This window comes from Poeciliopsis prolifica, unplaced genomic scaffold (assembly GCF_027474105.1).
Source record: "Poeciliopsis prolifica strain line A6 unplaced genomic scaffold, Auburn_PproV2 SCAFFOLD152, whole genome shotgun sequence".
NCBI classification, from domain to species: Eukaryota; Metazoa; Chordata; class Actinopteri; order Cyprinodontiformes; family Poeciliidae; genus Poeciliopsis; species Poeciliopsis prolifica.
Window position 1 is genome coordinate 226572 of NW_026562527.1, and position 14081 is coordinate 240652.

At 45.8% G+C, this 14081-nt stretch overlaps 1 protein-coding gene across 1 annotated transcript; it reads left to right on the forward strand.

Annotated features, from left to right (window-relative positions):
• The first annotated feature begins 107 nt into the window (after positions 1-107).
• On the forward strand, positions 108-12163 carry LOC129355958 (PMS1 protein homolog 1-like). The gene is given in 14 exon segments (XM_055025591.1): positions 108-179; positions 1250-1383; positions 1461-1643; positions 2507-2610; positions 2691-2853; positions 4179-4289; positions 6942-7064; positions 7131-7277; positions 7350-7987; positions 8073-8344; positions 8347-8539; positions 8605-8732; positions 10761-10909; positions 11613-12163. Coding segments are annotated over 13 exon segments (2625 nt in total). The 5' UTR covers positions 108-179; positions 1250-1251; the 3' UTR covers positions 11895-12163.
• The last annotated feature ends 1918 nt before the right edge of the window (positions 12164-14081 follow it).

Sequence of the window (14081 nt, forward strand, 5' to 3'; positions counted from 1 at the left end):
CCGTCAGGTTGAACTCAGGATAGAATATTCTCCTACATTCTATTTGAACCCGCCCTCTCATAGATGCTGACCAATCAGTAGACAGCTTCGGGGGCGGGAACCAGGTTGTTTCTGTTCTTGCAGCTCGTGCCTGTTGTGGGAGATTCAATATGGTGGAAGCGGTTCGGACAGCGGTGTCGGTGAGTTTTGACATTGTCCGGTTCCGAGTTTAGCGGGTTTGTCTTTTAACTAAATTACCGACAGAACGAGCCAGCGGTGGTGGAGCACGTCTCATCCAGAACGCGGATTTTGACGATGAAAGACAGTAGAGCTTAAATCCTTAGTGGTAAAGTCACTGAAGTCATTTCTCCATATTTTCTTACAAATGAACCAGAATTTTGGTTTTGTCCGCTTTTTATTCGTTTTCAGCTCAGCTAATCAAACAGTGGTGTAATAATTAGTTTTTGTTAAACTCAAACTAAATATTAATATTAGACAAACAACCTGATTAAATACAGAAGCGGCTTCAAATTAGGAGTTGACCTATTGAAGCAGAGGTGTCCAAAGTGTGGCTCGGGGGCCCTTTGTGGTCCATGGACTGACTTTTAAATTTTTTTTTTTTGTTTTTTTCACAAAAAGAATATACATTTTGAGGCTTTTTGTTTTTAATTCAAGGCAAAAATATACATGACAAATTAAGATTTTTTGTGGAAAATGTGTTTCAAAAAAGAGACTGAAATCTGCTTTTAATTCATTTATTAAGCTTAGGTAAAAGAGAGAGTAACCCAAATCCTGAAAAAAGATTCCATCTTGTAAATTTTTTCTTCAATTTAGTCCAGAAACATGTTCATTCTGAACGGCATTGTCTGAAGGCAAAACGTTTCTCAGAATAAACTAGAACTATCTTTTATGGTCCCACATCAGAAAAATTCAAATGATGACATGCAGGATCACACAAAAGATGAAAAAATGTTAAAAGCAAACAAAAAAAGATTAAGAGTAAATCTGATCCATCTGAGAAGAAAGCGGTTTCTTTTTAAATTTACAAAATAGTGTATTTGTGCATTAAAAAGACAAACTACTTCCAGTAAATGAAAGTAAAAACTAAAATGTTATTTAAAACTGGAATACCAGGAGGGATGTGAAGTTTGTTGGGATCAGTGATGGCTGCTGTGAAGAAGGATCTGCAGAAACGCTGCTTTGTGCACCGTGGATGCAGCAGTCTAGATAAGACTGCTGCATCCATGACTCTGTTTCCCTACCAACACAGTGATGAAGCAGCTTCCTGCAGACACGGTGCGGCTGCTGTCCAGCTCGCAGGTCGTCACGTCTGTGGTGAGCGTGGTGAAGGAGCTGATGGAGAACTCCCTGGACGCTGGCGCCTCCAGTGTCGACGTGAAGCTGGTAGGTTTACAGACCATTCGCCTGACTTCCTGTTGGGTTTTCCCTTCAGCTTCACCTGCTGTGTTGCTCATTTGAAGGAGAACTTCGGCCTGGACCGGATCGAAGTTCGAGACAACGGCTGTGGGATCAAAGCGGCGGACGCTCCGGTGATGGCCGTCCGACATTTCACCTCCAAGATCAGCAGCCATGAAGACCTGGAGCGCCTGGAAACGTACGGCTTCAGGGGCGAGGCGCTGGGCTCCATCTGCGCCGTGGCCGAGGTGACTCTCCTTCCACACTGAAATTAGAGGTTCAGAAAACTTTTCTGAATGTTTTCTGATCATTTCAAAGCTTCACATGCAAAAAGGAAAATCTGCTGGTTTTGAAGGGGGTCTATTGTTAAAAACTCTCTTTCGGCACAGTTTAGTTCTTCCATTTGAGTCTCTGCTGCTTCTAGAAACAGTCTGAACTCTTTAAACCATCCAGATGTTTTGACATTAATATTTTTTTAGTGTCTGAAAAAGAAAAAAAAACTCCCAATTATCAAAGGGGAAGTACATAAAATCATTTTATAGCACAATACAGTTACTATGTTACCTTCAGTTATAAAAATGCTATATATGTCAAATATGACCTAAAATAAATCTGACTGTAATTTAAAGCTGTGAATTTGGGCCTCTGTCTCTTTAAATCCTTCCATTTTTGAGAGGGGAGGAGCTGCGCCCTGAAGGCGGGGCTAGGTCCTCCAGGCGTTTTGCAGCTTAGTGGTTGCCATGTTTACACTCGCACGTCAAAATGTCTTTCCTCCCGTTTGTTGCAGATTAAACATGACTTAATAGCTCATCTGTTGGCAGCCAATTTTATGAGTAAAACAGTTTAAACATTGATGTGAGGGGCGTGGCCAGTAGCTGCTAATTTGCATAACAGAGGTGTAGCCGTAGAACTTATTCTGAAAGGAGTTAAAATAGAACTGAAAAGATCAAATCTGATCATCTCAGAAAGATTTAGTCGACTGCAGCGTAACAGATCACCTCTAAGGCTTAAACTGGCTGACTTGATATGTTTTTCTAAGTTAAATCTGAATTGGAACATTAAAAGCTGAAGTTGTTTGTTGCTCACATTTCAGAGTCTGTTTCCTGTCCAGGTCACTGTTACCACTAAAACAGAGGACGACGACGTCAGCACGCAGTACACCCTGGACTCCAGCGGGGGCATTGTCTCTCAGAGGCCGTCCCACCTGGGTGGAGGCAGGTTGCCGGGGCTGCCGGGGCGGGCTGCCGGGGCGGGCGTTTCTGACGGCGGTTTGAGCCTGCTGTGTTCCTGCAGGAAACGTCGGTGAGCGTGGCGAAGCTGTTCGGGAAGCTGCCGGTGCGACGGCAGTTCTTCTCCTCCGTCAGGAAGCGTAAGGAGGAAGTGAGGAAGGTCCAGGACCTGCTGATGGCCTTCGGCGTCATAACGCCGGAGCTGCGGCTCACGCTGGCGCACAACAAGGTCAGAACCTGCTGCTCTGACCCGTTAACACTTCAGCTGTTCCTAGAAATGTTTTTATTCTGTCTTTCTCATCTTTTCTAATCTAGTTTTTCTGAGTCCATGTTTATTTGAACCCAAAACGCCTCCGGTTTCCAGTTCTGGTTTTAATTCAGTTGTTTATTAGTGTAGATTCTCCACCACTAGGTGTCCTCGTTGCATTTCCAGCTGCTGAAACTTTCCTCTGGTTCTGAAATTACATGTTGGACCCTCAGTTCCAAACTTTTCACCCCAAAAAATTAAAAATGATCAAATAAAGCCCTACTATGACCCCCACTTATTGTTATTTCACTCTATATTTTATTATTTAATGATGTAGTTTATTTTGTTTTCCTATTTGAACCATGCAAACCATAATGAATCTGGTTCATAATGAATCAACAATCAGATTTCGACCCCCTGCCTGGTGGCTCATGGCCTCCTGGGGTCCCGAACCCCACATTGGGAACCCCTGCTTTAGGCTGCAGGTAAAGCATTAGTGGTGAAGAGATTACAAACGAATACAATGAAAAATATATGTGACAAAAACAACATGAACAATGAATCGTTTCAAGTGTTCTCATAAGAGATCTTAACCTGTAAAGTCTGTTTGTTCTTCTGCGTTTATGTTCTGGTACAGATTAAAGAGATTTTAAATGAATGAATCAGAGCTGCAGAGGTCACTGTTCCTAGGAAACATCTCTGCATTTCAGTTCAATCTGATTTTAGTTTCAAAGATTAATTGCTAGTAATTGAAGGTAAGTTCTGGATTGAAACCCATTCTGTCCCGTTAAAGGTTCTGAGTCCGAACTATAATTTTTCCTGCATGTTTTAGCCTAAATATCCAAACAAAAGGAATAAATCTTTAAAACAAGAAGCCAGTTTAGCTGATTAGATTGTGTATTTTGAGTTTTTTCTGTGATTTCCTGAACTTTTTAAGCATATCCGTCTCCTAATCTGAGCGGTTTAAACCCAGATTAAAGCCTCCTGCAGTTCTGGGCTCTGGATGCAGCAGCATGTTTTGCTGCAGGTCAGTGAGTTTACATGCAGCAGCCGTGCAGCTCTCGTGGAAAGCAGCTTGAGATTGCAGCGGAGCACAGTCTGTCCAGTCATGCTGCTGCCGCTGCTATCTGTTCCCTCCAGCTCTGCTTGTGTTTCACTTCACGGCCTTTTCAGGAACTGTTTACTGCGGGATCCGTTTCATGAGCCAAACTGTAAAATATCAGACATGTCCTGCAACCTGTTACCAGGATATCTGCTGGCCGCTGCTGCTGAGGGGACGGGTCTCATGGAGGCGTTTTGTTCTGCAGGTGGTGGTTTGGCAGAAGGCCAGAGCGGCGGACACCAGGAGCGCCCTGGTTGCTACGCTAGGAGCTAGTACCGTCGCTAACCTGCTGCCCGTCCACCAAGAACAGCCAGAGGTTGGTTAAGGAGAGGCTTGGTAGTCAGTATCTTACCCAAAGTAGATAGTGCCTCAAATAATATTAATATGAAAAGAATATTGGAGGAATCAGTTGGGGATCAGGTCCAAACCCATTTTTATCTTCTGTTTGGAGTTGAGACCTGAATCGGGTTCAAGTCTGAGACGTTTCAGGCCCACAGGGTCTGACCTCCGAACCATCGCTGTGTGACTCACGGCTTCATTTTCATAGAAAACCCATTAAACACCAGAAGCCCATGACTGCCTGTTGGAGGTAAAGTCACTCCAGTTGTGGGCTAAGGAGTTAGCTGCACTAACCTAAAGCAGCGTTTCCCAACCCTGGTTCTCAAGGCTCTCTGCCCTGCATGTTTTAGGTCTTTCCTTGCTTCAGTTTGCTGATTTCAGTTGATGAATAATTAACAGGCGTTTATTGACTGCAATCATCACCATGGTATTTAGTGTAGCTCATGCTAAAGCTATATACCAGCATGGTATTTAAGGCAAGCTAACGCTAAAGCGCTACACTAACATTGTATTTAGTGGAGGCTAACAACACCATGGTACTTAGCAAAAGCTAACTGTATCACTTCATAATGATGGTATTTAAGGGGAGCTATGGTGCTACTAACACTGTATGTAGCATAGCCCTATATGCCATTGACGCATGCTAACACTTAGCATAGTGCCCTCCACCGAGTCAAATTTGTCAGTTTGTGTTTCAGGAAGTAATTTTTAATTTTTTTTAGAACAGATCTGTCACTCATGGACTCGGTTTTATAATTGTTGAGTTTTGCTAACTGTGGCTGATTTAGCCTCAGTTAGTGCAAAGGACCCAGACATCTGCAGATTTTACACTGTTTACTGTAGAAATACAGCAATGCATTCTGGGTAGAGAATAAACATCATTTGGAGATGTGAAGGATTGTTATAGAAGAATATTCTGGAAGAATATTTTTCAATAAAAAGTACTTGAAATTACTTTAACCAATAAGGCTGTCTTTTAGGCAGCCTAAAATAAATAAGATTAGAAATTTTGTATCATTTTCGATAGACATGGAACTTTATTCAGCTGAGAGGTTGACATAAATTAGTGCTTTAGAATGAGGTGTAATGAGTTCAGGGGAAGCTAAATGCTAACCCTAATACAGCCGTTTTGGCGCTGTGTAAATCAGCTGCTCCTCTGAATCAGCAGTGGCACCTGCCTGAGCAGCTGATCCGCGGTGCGCCCGGTTGTCGGCGGCTCAGCGCACTCTGCCCTTTTCTCTGCAGCTCTTCCTGATGAAAGCTGAGTGCTTCCTGACGCTAATCGAGTCGCCATGGCGATGCCGGTCTCCGCGCGCTCGTTGCCGCTCGTCACGAGGCTCCTACCTGCTGACAGATGTGGAACAGCCGCTCTCGCGCTGTTGTTGTTGTTTTGCTGCGGTTATGAGAGTGACCTTTGACCTTTGTGGCCGCTGATCAGGAGGAACTAAATGTGACGCTGGCAGCTCTGGCTGCCCTGCTGAGCAGCTCCGGGGATCCAGAGGTCCAGTTCGTGCGTAATGAGCAGGAACAGCGGCTCGGTACTGGATGCCACCGCCGGCTTCTGCTGCTCATAATGAGGCCGTGTGGAAAAATGCAGCCACTAATAGCCCTCCGTAGGAACCAGGCTGACCTTTACATGCAGCTGCTGAGTCATCAGATCCAGCGGTTCTGGCTGGAAGATCTGACCTGTACAGAAGAAGAAACGATACTTTTTCAGACTTCAGAAATACTACGTTTAGTGAAAGTATTCTATGGCGGCTGAAACAACATAATTATCTGCAAACGCACAAATGGAAGCAAAAACCTTCAATACAAAATGCTGCAAAACATGACGCATGACAAAAGTTACTGCACTTGCTCCTCGAAACAGAGGCCCTCCAGGCCACTAGGGGGGAGTCTGCAGCTATTGATCCAATTGGGATCAGTAAAGCATTTCTGAATTGGATAAATATTACCTAAATAAATACACTGCTCTTCTATAATATTGTAAAACACATAAAGCATAATTGCACCTTTTCCTTCTGGACATCCCATCTTTCCTGAGGGTCTGCTCCCACATGAGCTGGTGGCTGCTGCCCCCTTGTGGTCTGGAGGACTTCTGTTTTGTGCAGTGAGTCTGCGGCATCTTGTACTTCCTTGCCCTTTCTCATTTTCCCCAAACTTACTTTCAACCACGGGCCGTCAACCTATTTAGGTCTGAGATAACCGACTATATAGTGACTTTTTTATTTTATTTTGCATAAAATAAATGATATAAAATGCAACTCGCACAGTTCTGTTTATGGGTTGTTTTTATTTCTGTCCGAAACAGCTAACATGCTAACGCCGGAATGCTAACAATACAGTTATTTCACTCTCAAAACATCTACATAAGACTGCCGAATGCAAAAACAAATGTTCATAAGACGAAGTATTTTGCTTTTTGGGTGTTAACAACCTGAAATTAAACAAAATGAAAAATGATTGTGTTCTTCACCTGAGGACGGCAAACAACGGCAGCAGATGCACCAAACCCGGGTTACACCGCCTCCCTGTGGTGAAACCTGGTAGTGCACCGAAACCTTTTCATTCTTTTCAATTATCAATAAAAAACGTATTCATTTGTGTGTTTTGATTGTTCTTCCTCCAGATGGTTCTGGACGGTTTTCTCCCAAAGCCCGGAGCTGATTTGTCCTCAACAAGCTCCTCTACCTCTGATAAAACCTTCATATTTATTAATAAACGTCCTGTCCAGCAGAAGGACATCCTGAAGGTGAAAATGATTCAGATTGTGTGTTTTCTGTTTCTTTCTGTTATTTATCACGTTTCTTCTCCTCAGCTGTTGCGTCAGCACTATTCGCCTCAGTATCCTGATGATGCGACTCGGCATCGGTTCCCCGTCCTCCTGCTGAACATCACAGTTTGTCCTTCATCGCTGGATGTAAATGTGACGCCTGATAAAACCCAGGTTCTGCTTCATGACAAGGTACCAGAGGTTCCATCCCAGCTCATCGGGTTCAGGTTCCTTCGCTCTCACTTCCTGTTTCTCCGTGTTTAGGAGGCGGTTCTGGCTGCCGTCGAGGCTCTGCTGGTTTCTCTTTACGGTTTTCGTCCTGAAAAGCAGCCAGAGCCTGAAACTCTTCCTCGTCCTGCTGGTTGTGTGGAGACGGATGAGAATACGGAGAACAGGAAGGTGAGCGATGAAGATGCCGGCCAGTCAGCTGCCCTGCAGCGCCAGGCCTCCAGCTGCAGCTCCTCTTCCTCCATGGCGGACGACTGGATCGTCAACCAATCCGGTTTCTCCCTCTGTGACGACGAGGCGACCCGCAGTCGACCCCAGAGCGCCGAGCCCGGCCCAGAGGAGCCGCGGCAGCCGCAGATGTCCGCCGAGGCCTGGAGTCGCGGCACGGCGCTGACTGACCCGGCGTCGGGAGAACCGCTGCGACCCGTCGCCATCCACCGGCCCGACCCAGAAGTCAAGAGGTCAGGCAATACCATAACAGAGAAACGGGCCGTGCTGACGGCGTACGACATGATCAGCAGCCGCACGCTGAAGGCGCCGCCGTCCGCCGCCTCGCTGTTCGAGAAGGAAACCCGGCCTGAGATTCTGATGGAGCGACCGGCCGCCAGCCTGCAGGAAGTCAGCGCCGCTGTTCAGAACCGCTGGGAAAATCTGGGAGACGAAGGCAGGAAGAGGTGAGAGCAGCTGAGGTGTGTCACAGTAATCAGTTCAAATGATCCATTTGCATGATTTATTCTTCTTCTTCTGCTGCTGCTGCAGGTTTGAAGAAAAGGCGAGGAAGAGTCAGGAACTCCATGACCAGAGGACCAGGCCAGCGGCCCCCGAGGCCCCTGCCGATCGGCCCCTGAGGGCCGCTAAGCTCCAGGCTCAGAAGCGTAAAGCTCCTCTGTCCAACCAGCAGCTGCTGGACGAGCTTTTCTCCGCCCAGCACCAGAAGAAGAAGAAGGCTCCGCCCCCGAAGCCGTGGCAGCCGCTGCCCTGCTCCATGGCGACGCTGCGCCAGCGACTGCAGCGCCTGTCGGCCCAGAGCGGCGTGCGGGGCCCCGGGGCCTCCGGCCGGTGGGCCGGCTGGCCTCTCTGAAAGCCTGGCTGATTTTGTGCGGCGGGCGGCGTCTGATGCTGCTCAACCCGTTCCGGGCGGAGGAAGCCCTGCTGTTCCAGCGGCTGCAGCAGGATCACGTCCTTCCTGCCGCCCGGCTGCAGAACCCTCTGCTGCTCACCGACAGGTAGGTCTGGTTCCCACGGCGATGGGGAAGCCGCACTCTCATGCTAAACTCCTGCTGTCTTCCAGAAACCTGGGCGCCGCCCAGTTTGACACGCTGTGCAGTTTGGAGAAGGGCGCGGCGGAGCCGGACGGCAGCGTCTTCTTCTCTGACCCCCGACTCGTCGCCAACGGCTTCCAAATCAAACTCAGTCCAGGTACGCCACCAAAAGCCTTCCCCTGCCAGCTTCCTGTCCGCTGCCATGGCAACAATCACACTGTGCTGGGTGAAAATCTGCGTCTTATTTCTGGGTGTTTTTCTTCCAAGAAACTTTCTCACTCGTGTTTTTGTCCAATAAATGGTGTTTTCACATAAATATTTAATAAAAACTGAAATATCTCACAGAATTAAAGTGACAGAGTATTTATTATTATTACAATTATAAATTATAAATATAATAGAAATAAATATTGTTCTAATATTTATTATTAGAATAATAAATACTCATATATTCTGCAGCAGTATCTGTCATCACTGCATCTGCCAGGAATCTTTTATTTTTAAAGTGTTTCTCCTTGTATTTCCTGAAGTTGCTCTTCCTCATCAGTTGCGTTGCTTGTTGCTTCTTGTTGTTGCTGGAGCGGTTCACCTCCGCTGACCTTGGCCCCGGGCCCGGCAGCGGGCCTCCCGGTGGGACCGGAGCCCGGTGTGCAGGTGATGAGGGAGAAGTTGGCCTTTAAGGAATTCCTGGAATGCTTCATGCGGCCCAGTTTCACTCCGGCTTCATTTACGGGATTAAAACCAGAATTTAGTCGGCTCTGCAGCGACGGTTTGATCTGTGGAGTTTTATCCTCGCTTCACACCCATCAGCCTGTGTGAGTTGAGGAACGTTCACCAACTGATCCCAGACTTCCTAGTTCCCTGGAACACAAAGACGATGCGACACGTCTGCCCAAAACACATCTCCAAAGAAATATTGAGTCAATAACCAAAACTTTATTCTACTGAACGTTTATCAATCAGCCGAGTAAATTCAGTTCATCTGAAGCTAAATGTTGTTAAAGTTAGCAAAAGTGCTAAATGGAGAATTAGCTGTGCTGTTAGTAGATTAGCACTCAACACTGATGGAACTAACATGGGTGCAATATAGCATTAGCTTGATGTTGGTGTAGCGCGTCAGCTATTAGCTAAATACCATGTCAGTGCAGTCCTTTAGCATTAGCAAAGCTAACCATAATGTGTATAGTTAATGCTTTAGCCTTAGCGCAGCTAGCTGTCCGGTTAGCATCGTGGGCTGCTGCTGCCTGCAGCGGCTAACATCAGAGCTTCATGCAGGAACGTTACTGGAAACATTCAGCTGGTTCTGCTGCAGGTTCCACACAGCGTCTGAATCAGGTTGGGGCCTGGACTTTGACTAGGCCATTGCAGCACCTTGAGGAATTGAATTATTAGCGTATTGTCATCTTTTAATGCATTTCTAATATTGTCTACAATATTAGGGTGAATGAAAAATCAGGAGAATTTGTTAATCCGACTAACGATCAGAATCATGGATTTCTAAAATAATCATTAATTGCATCCAAACATAAGTAATATTTCATTCTCCATGATGTCCGTCAGTATTTATGTTCATCTTCTGGAGAATATTTAAATTATTGCCCAACATGAACATAAAATGTGTTTTTCATTTTCAGTTTAATTCTTGGTTTTAAGCTCAGTTCATGTTCTCAAAAATTCATAAATTCTCAAAACAAGTTTAAAAAACAGAAAATTATTTTGATAAGTGTAAAAAATACAGGAGTTATTAACGAAAATGAATCTCCAATATGTGTCTGAAGAGTTGGTTAGTTTAACCTCATTTCATGTCTGCTGATGCATTTGGATAATAAAGTGAACAGAAACTGATTGTCTTGCTGCTTCCACTGGCAGAAAACCAGCTCAGGCATTTTGTTGGTGCCTCTGAATCTGCAGGTTATTAAATCAGAATCAAAATTGTGGATGATTTACAGTATTTCCTCATAAACTGCGGCCCATCATTCTTCCAGGCTCCTCGACAGCTTCCTTCCAGTCTGCTGGGGCTTCTATTAGTCATTTAACACTCCATTTGGCCCGGGCTCTGTTGCCCTTGGGCCGCGACTCGGCCGTAAAGCTCCGTGTTTATTTATTATTCCTTCCTGGAGATAGTAGCAGCGTCTGGAGTGTATTAATCCTTGTTTTGTGCTTGCTTTGGCCGGCCGGCTGTCAGCAGAGCGCCATCTGGAAGTGACGGCCGTGGCGGACTGCGTGCCTTTCCTGGGCCTGGAGGACCTGAAGGAGGTTCTGACCGCCGTCCTCCAGGGGAACGCCGCCTCGGTGCCGCAGAGCCGGCCGCTTAAAGTCACCAACTACCTGAAGGTAAACCTGCCATCACAACTCCTCACACAACTCATCAAAATGAGTAAAAGCAACAGCTGTCAGAGAGATGAGCCGCTTTTAGTGTCCTGCAGGAAGTAGCTGGTCTGCATTTCCTGTTGCCTGCTTTCCCTGTGTGGCATTTGAATTACTGTTGTCTTGTTTTATTTGGATATTTACAATGTTTTCTAATTCCAGTGTTAAATGTTCTTTAGAAAGTTTTTTATTATTAAGGGCTGGATGTACTTGCATGATAATACGGTTACTGCTATATTACCAAAGGTTTCTGTTTAATAACAGATTAATAACACAGTTATTAATAACACTGTGTTATTAATAACAGTGTTTAAAATGAATAACAGATTAATAACACAGTGTTTAAAATGAATAACACAGTTATTAATAATACTGTGTTATTAATAACACTGTGTTATTAATGTGTAATGAATAACAGATTAATAACACAGTTATTAATAACACAGTGTTTAAAATGAATAACAGATTAATAACACTGTTATTAATAACACTGTGTTATTAGTAACACAGTGTTATTAATAACACTTGTAGGATGTATCAATGTCCTTCATCAGCGATTTGAACCGTAGGACTGGAGCTGTGTTTCATTTATTGTCTTTTCTTCCTTATGAAGCTTTGAGCGTTAGCAGCGCTAATCTAGGAGAACTAGATCTGGATGTTTTGTGTTCAGGCCGAGGCGGTCCGGCTCGCCCGCCAGCTGCCTTCAGATTTATGTGGTGAAGAAGTGGCGGAGCTGCTGGCGCGGACGCAGCGGCGGCTGGGCGGAACCGACCGGACCTGCGTCCACGGGCGGCTCTTCCTCCACCACCTGGGCGACGTCCCGTCCTCACAGCAGGAGGCCGGGCTGCAGGAGGCCGGGCTGCAGGAGGCCGGGCTGCAGGAGGCCGGGCTGCAGGAGGCCGGGCTGCAGGAGGCCGGGCTGCAGGAGGCCGGGCTGCACTCGCACCGCTGAGGAACACGGTGAACCTGAACTCTGGAGACGAAGAGGCTCAACGGTCAGCGGAGGCCAGACGGACTATCGGGTTAGTTCTCAAAACGACTCTGGTTTTAACCAGAGGGATTAATAACAAACACTTTCAACTGAAAAAAAAACATTTTGTTGTTAAATTATGGAATAAACAGACATATGAGCTCAACAATTATTTATTTGGTTTAATCTGGACACACATTTGGTAGCTAAGTCAAGTTTACAGAATATTTCACCATTAAAGCAGTTCAGAGTTTTTTTACGATACAAATAAACAAACTAACATCATTAGAATAAAACTAATGATGTTCCACTTATTATAAATCAAATCAACTGTGAGCCTGCTGGGTTTTATTGTAGATTTAAAAGACCTCAGTGTTTCGGCCGTTTTGCAGTTTTCTGGACATTTGATCCAGATGTTTGATATCTAGAAGCTGAAGCTGCTTCTCCATGTTTGCTTCTGGTTTCTTCTGCTTCGTTTGGTTTTCATTCAGTCAAGTTTCTCACAATGGATATAAAATCCACTGATTTAACTCGTCAGCGAAGCGACACTTCATGATGAAATGAACTTGGTAAAACTAAGTGAAAGTAACCAGTTGCTACATAAGCCAGTAGTTCACAGAGCAGAAAGCTGGGACTCCCTGCTGTGATCTGATGTTACTTGCTTCGTGTTTATTTCACATGTTTGGTTTTCGTCAGACTGAGGGTGTACTTAGTTCCTGGTGAGGATAGTTTGACAGAAACTAATCTGTAAACCAACCTGCAGGATGAGGATTGACAGGCGGTTCGCTGAATCCCTCCTGGACAATCGGGACAAAATGAAAAGCAATAAAATCAAGCAGTCGGGGCCCGAGGGCCAGACGGCCAGCTGCTGAGCGCTGCCTGTCTTCACCTGGCCTGTAATTTATCCTTTCCGTCTGCACTGCGCTTGCTTTTCCACTTACGGATGAGGAATCGCCACGCTGACCCCACAGCTGACAGCCACATCTGGGAGCCGTGATGTGATTGATGGCCGGTCACTGGGAGCTCCTGGACCGGGCGAGCCGCCGGCCCTCCAGGCCTGTTTACAGAAGCGTTTGTTTGTGACGAGGCATCAGAAAAACCCGTCCAGCTCGGCGCCGCTCCTCCGGGACGCAGGGATGACAGTGATGAAGAGGAGGGCTTCCTCCGAGGAGACCCCTGACGAAGAGCGCGGGCGCCTGACACGGACGGATGTCGAGCGGTGTCAGGTATGTGTCAGGCCCTGACAGCTCAGGAATAACAGGTATGGTACAGTTTTACAGATTGGTTTTACAAGACGTTCAAGCAGCAAGCTGTACTTTCCACCGTTAATCCTCAGCAGATAAATCCAGCCGACAGGAAACGGCCTGATATGTTTACAGCCCACATTCAGAAAATACAGTCGGACCAAAAGTTTCAGTCCCATCAGAAATTAACAGCAAGAATTTCAGTAATTAGCCGGATACAAGAGGAAAAATGTTTTTCAAGGTCAAATTCTCACCATGTAATTCACTCATTCATAAATGTCAGTTCAAACTAAATATTTAGCTTAAAACTAAATCTTTAGTCACCAATGAATTAAACCTGCTGCCAATCAAGTCCGGTTTGTACCGCCTAAACAGGAAGGAACTGACTGCAGCATCGCTGTGGAAACGGTTTAGCATCATTTGACCTCCAAAGCCCACCTGAGCGCTGAAGCTCATCTCCGTCTTCTGATTGGTTCCTTCCTGCAGGATGATGCTCCAGGTCTCCCACTGGTTTCTGGAACAATGGGTTTGCTGAACCCAACTGGTCTCCAGAACCTCAGGGGAAAGTTTCTGACGCCTTGTTGAGTCGGTGCCGTGCAGACTTCAGGAGGGGAAAAGCGGCTCTAACCTGCGGAGTCTATATTTAGCTAACTCAGGTGTCTTTATCTTGTTCTGTTCGTCGAGTTTCATGTTTCTAAACAGAAGCAGGTGGTCCGAGTCCTCGGTACCCCGTACGACCGCTTCTTCCAACAGATCCAAAAATAGAGCAGGAAAGGCGTTAAACATAGTTCATGTGATTTTATTTCAAATTTGATGAGTCTGTTAAAGTCTATGGTTACTCCTGGGTTCTGAGACGGCTGTATAAGTGGCCCGGCTGCTGACGGGACCTGTGGCTCTGCACATTAAGGTAGTAACAGGAGAGCAG